The sequence below is a fragment of the Lotus japonicus genome, chromosome 1 (assembly GCF_012489685.1).
Source record: "Lotus japonicus ecotype B-129 chromosome 1, LjGifu_v1.2".
In the NCBI taxonomy this organism is placed as follows: Eukaryota; Viridiplantae; Streptophyta; class Magnoliopsida; order Fabales; family Fabaceae; genus Lotus; species Lotus japonicus.
The window spans coordinates 64,822,538-64,829,602 of record NC_080041.1 but is presented as its reverse complement, the minus strand read 5'-3'; the positions used below and the strand labels follow the sequence as shown (position 1 = coordinate 64,829,602).

The window sequence follows — 7,065 nt, the reverse complement described above, 5'->3', positions numbered from 1 at the left end:
GGAATTTGGAAGCAACAAAATAACTTGTTAGCCAAATCTGGCACACCTACTGCAATAAAAATAGAAACCCATACATTCATCAATAGCTACAATTTTCCACAAGATTGATAACACTGATAAACCTCTACAATCTGTTTAATAATGCTAGTATCTTGGAAGGCTGGAGGCCTCCCAATTAAATCCTTCCACACCAATGTCCAAGACCACCGTAAACAAATGATGTGATCATATTTGAGTCGGATAATACCATCATAAACGACAAAACTCTCTCTATCAAGTAATTAGCACAACTGTGCATACGGGACTCCAACTTAGGTTTTTGTTTTGTATGTTGTATGTTTTTGTTTTTTTTGAAATGTAGTATGTTTTAAAGATATTATGTAAATTTAAGTAATTTCTTAACTGAATTGTCCTATTAATTAATTCTCGTGATTGAAAAACACCACAATGAATTGAACAATTATTCAAACTTCATGCCTGAATTTGTTGTATTGAATTTACTTTTAAAGCTCATGAATTGGTTGGATAATGAATGAGAAGTTACCAATCACCACTAGTATAGTGCACATGCATATGATTAAATACTCCAATGAATTTGGATCCTCTCCAGCAAATAATACTGTCCAGCCCCTCCAGCAGTAACAATGGCCATTACACAGGCACCAAAACAGATACTAGAATGGAAAACAAACAAGGCATGCCCACGTTCTAGGTACAAATGTATGTACCACGGATTATTAATATCACTGTGATCCAGTGACAAACAAAACACATGAACATAAAAGGGTAAAGTATAAATAAGAGGTTTTCTTCATTCAAAACAAACCACTAGAGAGAAGAATCAAAGCTTCCGCAGCGTCCCAATCACGTCGGTCCATATTTTCCACAGTTGAAGGCGGTGCAGGAGAGAGTGATGTTGGTAGCTCCTTAACATGGTGCTCAATCCTAACAGAACCATTTTCTGGTGTTGTGCTTCTACCCTGTACTGTAAGATTAAGACCTCTGTCAACATTTGCATCTTCAGTATACGCATTGAGATCAATTGACAAACAAAACACATGAGCATAAAAGGGTAAAGTATAAATAAGAGGTTTTCTTCATTCAAAACCAACCACTAGAGAGAAGAATCAAAGCTTCCGCAGCGTCCCAATCACGCCGATCCATATTTTCCACAGTTGAAGGCGGTGCAGGAGAGAGTGATGTTGGTAGCTCCTTAACATGGTGCTCAATCCTAACAGAACCATTTTCTGGTGTTGTGCTTCTACCCTGCACTGTAAGATTAAGACCTCTGTCAACATTTGCATCTTCAGTATACACATTGAGATCAATTGCCCCCCTTTTCACCGTATCTCTATTTCCTTGCTGCAAAACATTAGTAAGTATGTATTAGCACAAATTTCATTTGTATAGTAACTGACAATTGACAGATTATGCAATATTTATGATGCAACAATGTAAATTGTATATCAGGAGAGGTTGTAAGAGATTAATGTCATGACCAATCAACTAGTGAATAAAATTGTATTAAAATTAATCATCTAGTCAATCAATATTCTAAGCGATGGAAAAGAGAAATAATTAGCACATCTTTGTTGGTCATATATAGCTGGTAAAGCAATTGCACGCAAGTCAATACCTTCAGAGAATTTGAGACTGGTGTGTTTGCTAAGTTATTCACCTTTTGCACTTTGAATACACCCCAGAGGAACATCTTCTGGTTCCAAACTGCCAGGCAAAAACAAGTCGCAAGGAATAAACAAAAGAAGAGAAATGAATGCAAATATAACTGCTAATGCAGTGAAAATCTGAAGAGTAGCAATAGAGAGACAAATGAAAACATAATTATTAACATTGTTCAAATCGAAACATAATAAGTAATGGACTATTTCTTACGCTGGGATCTCTCGGGCAGAACGTTGGATGGAAAAATTAAAAGCTCAACCCCATCCAAATTTCCTTTCAGAGCTAAATCATTATTGATCATGTTATTCATCAATCCTCTATAGTATGTATCATAGCTGTGAAAAAACATACATATAAGTAGACAATATAAAGCCAAGCTTATTAGATATAAAAGAAAGGACAAACAAACCTATCAACATCCTTTGCAAAAAAGTAGAGGGCAATATTTTCTCCAGTGACTCGACTTCCCATAAATTGAGGTGGCCAAATCCTTAAGCGAGGTAGTTCCTCCAATAAAATAATCCCAGGAAGCCTGTCAACAACTTCAACAACTCCAAGTGATGCACAATTTGATAAATGAGCTAGAATCCCATCACAATTCCTTGGAATGCCCTCACTGTTGTGTATCAGAAATTTGCCTCTGCATAAATAATCACAAATACACAGGAGAAATTTCAAAATAGTATACCCTTAGATCAAAATAAGATAAAACTACATGAATATTAAACTGAAAACAGAGAAAAAGGGACGCACAGCCATGAATGATCAGTATTTGGGACGACACAGCCCTGTAAGAGGGCTGTTGCCTCAACCTGGGCCAAGTCTCTCAAGGGGCACATTTCACCAGAAGCAGGACCAGTCATAGGAGCAACAACTTTTGCAGGGTGTTTAGCTTGTTGGCTCACATTTTTCTTCTTTTTATTTGTAGAGTTTGAATCTTTGTGAGATTTGTAAATGCTTGGCCGTGATCTATGATCTGATTGTCCTAAACCTCCAACAACATCAGGATTACAAAAACGGGATCCTGAATCTTTGTGAGATTTGTAAATGCTTCGCCGTGATCTATGATCTGATTGTCCTGAACCTCCAACAACATCAGGATTACAAAAACGGGATCCTGAAAAATAAGAATCACCACCAGAAATAGTTCCTTTTTCCTTCTTTAGTGCAGTTACAGCAGAATCAGAAGCTAGTAAGCTCATTGGAGGATTATTTAGCACATACGCATCTGCTGGGAGAACCTTAGAACCAATAGCATTTGATTCCTTTGAAAACGCACAATCAGATGCCATAGATACCGTTTTAGGACCTTTTCCCTTTCTATCATCATGAAAAGACGGATCTTTCTCAACCTTCTGCTTTTGCAAACGTCCATCCTTTGCCAGCTGTCCTTTAGGTTTCAAATTCGCAGCTTCGGAAGAGTTTGACTTCAACAGAGAGCCTCCAGAAAGAGAGCCTGCACGAAAAGAATCTCTAAATTTAACATAATCATCCTAACTGATAAACAATATAGAAAATCTTCTGCCATATATATGTCTTACATTTACTTTGTGCTATGTCAGTTTGCGATTCCAAATTTGGTGATCCATCACCTAAACCATAGGTCAACTTTTCCTTTTCCTTTAAGAATGAACCATTGGAAGATGGTTTCAGAGAAGTTGCTGTACCAGCAGCCCCGAATTTCACCTTCCCCAACTTCTCAGATGGAGCTTCCCTACCAAGAGAAGAATGGTTGTGTGTCGTGGAAGTTTGGTGAGATATAATACTTCCCTCAAGAGCCCCACTTTTCTCATCTAACTGAGCTAAGGTGCTGACACATTTTTTATCACCACAAGCACGAGGAACCTTTTCGTTCTCTTGAGAAATGTCAGACCTTGGTGGAAAAGAATAAACAAAATCATTGACTGATTTTGTTTGGACCGATTCAGATTCCTCGCATGAGAAGTCTTCAGAAAGCAAGGAGTCTTCACAGGGTTCGGAAGACCTAGAGGATACAGCTCTTCTTTCAGTAGCCCTGGCTTTTTGAGCTGTCAGAGCTTCTAAAGGGACTCCATGTCTTTTATCTGATAAATTACCTGTCAAGCTTACACCAATTGTCTTACTTTTACTAGGATATGAAGATCTAGAGTTGAATTTTGCACCTTCACTAGATTCAAGGTTTATTGAACTTTTTGATAAATGTCCTGTGTTTCTTCTACCACCTACTTCAACGTCATCTTCCACTAATTTGTTAGTTCCTGCCGTTGGTGCACAGTCTTCACACACCCAATGTTTAGGCTTTTCAAACAGCTTAACACGCATACAATAACTGGTTGATCATGAGAGACAGAACACATCAATTTCACTTTCCCACAAAGAAGAAAATGAGACTGCAAAGACATGCAAAATGCTAAAAAAACACAGTAGAAGGTGGAAGATATTGAGATACTTACGTGTGTACAGCCCCATCAGGACACTTGTTACAAGAAACAAGTGAGGACTCAACTCCTACATCCCCACAGGTATCACAAACTCTAACCTGTTATCATGTGGAAGCCATAGGAGAAATAAATAAATAAATCAAAATGAAATATGGATTGCGAGTTTATCGTAAACTTTTTGCACTTAGGATACTTCAATTCTTCAAAATAGTTCAGCTAAGCATGGACATAAATATAGGTTCAAAACCACAAGTTATGCCTATTGTCGTGAACTAACAATAAATGAGACAATAAGAATGAGGTGACGAGGATTGAGCTCTAGACCACATAGTAATAAAAGTGCTGATATAATTATCATGAACCAACTAGCTTAAAAAAAATTCTTTTAAGTGAAAGCGCATGAATGATTTATTATCTAAAACCTATAACTGAAAGACTTGGTAATCCACTCCCTAACAAGATTTTGTAGACCAAAACAAACATGGCACTGGTACATAAGTAAAATAAGCTTGGTTGCTTTTTGTGCTATGTCTCACTTTACTTTCCCTGTTTTCTTTTCTTCAAAATGCAACAATACATCATTTCCTCAGGCACCACCCAACCTAGCCATCTTGGTATATCCCTGCTATATGTGTAGTTCTTAAAATCTCTTCATTTTATTTTAATTCGACAATACTTTCAATTCTGAGCAGGGTAACAGCATATAATCCACAAATTTATAAATTACAATAACTACCACATAAGTCAGATTATATTGAAGAGGAAATACTCCATACCCAATCGACCATTAAGTCTGAACCATTGCTAGGGTTTTCTGGCAGCGATAGCTGAGATTCTTTCATTCTTGTGTTCTTGATGAGAGAAACAGACTGCCGGAGATGATTTTTCTGGGATGAATGACTTGAGCACTCAAAATGTTCGCCCTAAAAATAAAGGGAATCAACAACAAATATCAGAAAATTTTAAAATTAGTCTATCAGAGCTATACATAATGCACCTTCACAAAGATACAACAATCATAGAGATTGATTATTAACTACCTCAACCAGTGGAGGTTCTTCAGTATATTTTGGAACCTCACAGTTATTGCCACCAGCTTTGTCAAAATAAATAGTGGTCACGACCTTTTCAGCCACGGGAAAGCTATATCTGAAGTCAAACAGTGAGATGCATCCTTTCTATCACGATCACCACTCTCACCTATTCCAACATTTGTGTTGTCCGATCTTCTCACACACGAGACGATATCACAAAGGATTTCTAATTCTTGATGCCTCTCAAACAGATTTGAGATTCTTAGATTATCAAATTAGGTCAAACCACTCGAAGAATCACCAGATTTTCTAAGGCTAGGGTTTGGGTTGCCTGAGAATTGATGAAGGGGTATTGGGAAGGAATTTAGCAAACAAGCTATAGCACTTGAGAATGAAGAGGGGTAAAAGCCACAACTGGATGAAAGCAAGACTGGATCGGATTATGAATGGAAGAAAAACGAAGGATTGGGAGCCCTAAATGTAGCTTGACTTTGTGTATTTTCCAAGGCTAGGGTTTGGGTTGGCTGAGAATTGATGAAGGGGTATCGGGAAGGAATTTAGCGAACAAGCTATAGCACTTGAGAATGAAGAGGAGAAAAAGCCACAACTGGATGAAATCAAGACCGGATCGGATTATGAATGGAAGAAAAGCGAAGGACGTTACCAGCTTCACTGCTAGTGTGGTGCCTACAGTCGCATGCGCAACTCAAAGGAGAGACCGAATGTGATCATTAGAAGAACACTGATTGGATCTCGTTTAAGTAGAGCCTTTATCAGTAAAGTCACCAGTGACACAAAGACTACATGCAATGGTTGTTTGGCTTGTTTCTTCCGTTTCGTAATTAAATAGCTGAAAAGAAGGGAAACCATGGTCAAACAAATAAAATAATGAGTTCAGAAAACTACCAAAAACAATAGGAGAAAATCCTTGGAGTCAACAATTCCATCATTTGTGATATGGCCAATAAGGATGCCAATATCATCATTTGTGATATAAATAAACAAATAAAACCATAGAGAACTTCAAAAGTAAAATATCCCTCGGAATCTAAAATGAATTCTTTTGTGTATAATGTATATCATTAATTCGAAAATCAAAGTGGATTTAATATCATATTAACTGCAACAATATAATTCGATTAATGATTCTACTTAAAAATCTCCACTATCCAATCATTTATTTCTAAGTTTCTATGCTTTGTATGATTGAAAATGTATATGCGGCAGAAACCAGTGTTGTCAATCTCGGATAGCGGAGCATAGGCAGCTGACCGACCAAAAAAATTCTATTGCAGTAGTGCATAGCAAGATGGACACAGTGCTGATTTTTTTGTATTGTTTATATAATATAATTATATAAATATAAATGATAAAAAAAAAATCTCAAAATTCATGGCACTCATAATTAACATTAAAAAGCCAAGGTGTGTCTTAAACAACCAACAAAATCAAGGTACCCAAGAGGTTTAAGTATCTATTTCCTAAAATAAACTGCGGAAAAACATGAAAGTTCTAGACCACTTCCTCCTCATCATTATCCTCAAACTATACCATTTTCAGTATGTTTTTGAAGCATGGCAGAGGAGAAGTTCATTTTCCTATCCACCCACCCCAAATTCCATTCTACAAAATAAAACAATGGAATTGCTTTGACAAGTTTAAAATGATTAAACAGGTACATGCACTATTTGCTAGAACAAAAAACCTGCCTTGGACTTAAAATATCAAAACCAGCCACAGTTTTTAAGCACCATCCTCAAGGAAGAAGATCTATCCCCTTGATTTCCATTATTGTGTATTTGAATACTCTTCCATTATTTCATTGAAAGCAAATGAAAAACTTCAGCAGAAAGTATCAAATACGCGCTAGTAACTTGTGCAGCTACATTGATGCAAATTACAATTTTACACTATATATTATTGGATTT

At 36.8% G+C, this 7,065-nt stretch overlaps 1 protein-coding gene across 2 annotated transcripts; it reads right to left on the bottom strand.

Annotated features, from left to right (window-relative positions):
- Positions 1-574: 574 nt before the first annotated feature.
- Positions 575-5,984, bottom strand: LOC130738716 (uncharacterized). 2 transcript variants are annotated; one of them, XM_057590854.1, is made up of 11 exons: positions 5,144-5,984; positions 4,880-5,026; positions 4,116-4,201; positions 3,825-3,991; positions 3,225-3,746; positions 2,437-3,139; positions 2,093-2,323; positions 1,894-2,018; positions 1,637-1,725; positions 1,113-1,362; positions 575-985 (listed from the first exon to the last, which is right to left on the bottom strand). In XM_057590854.1, exons 2-11 carry the CDS (start codon positions 4,943-4,945, stop codon positions 816-818), a joined length of 2,409 nt encoding a protein of 802 aa, XP_057446837.1. In that variant the 5' UTR covers positions 4,946-5,026; positions 5,144-5,984; the 3' UTR covers positions 575-815. The 2 variants fall into 2 exon arrangements, with proteins under 2 accessions (XP_057446837.1, XP_057446829.1); XM_057590846.1 differs by having other exon boundaries at positions 3,225-3,991.
- Positions 5,985-7,065: the final 1,081 nt, after the last annotated feature.

Bases quoted from the DNA above. Each gene is read 5' to 3' on its own strand.
- LOC130738716 (XM_057590846.1), bottom strand. From the start codon at position 4,945: ATGAAAGAATCTCAGCTATCGCTGCCAGAAAACCCTAGCAATGGTTCA. The intron at 3,992-4,115 runs GTAAGTATCTCA...ATGATCAACCAG, and splicing joins CCTGATGGGGCTGTACACAC to TTATTGTATGCGTGTTAAGC. The intron at 986-1,112 runs GTTGGTTTTGAA...TTAATCTTACAG, and splicing joins TTTGATTCTTCTCTCTAGTG to TACAGGGTAGAAGCACAACA.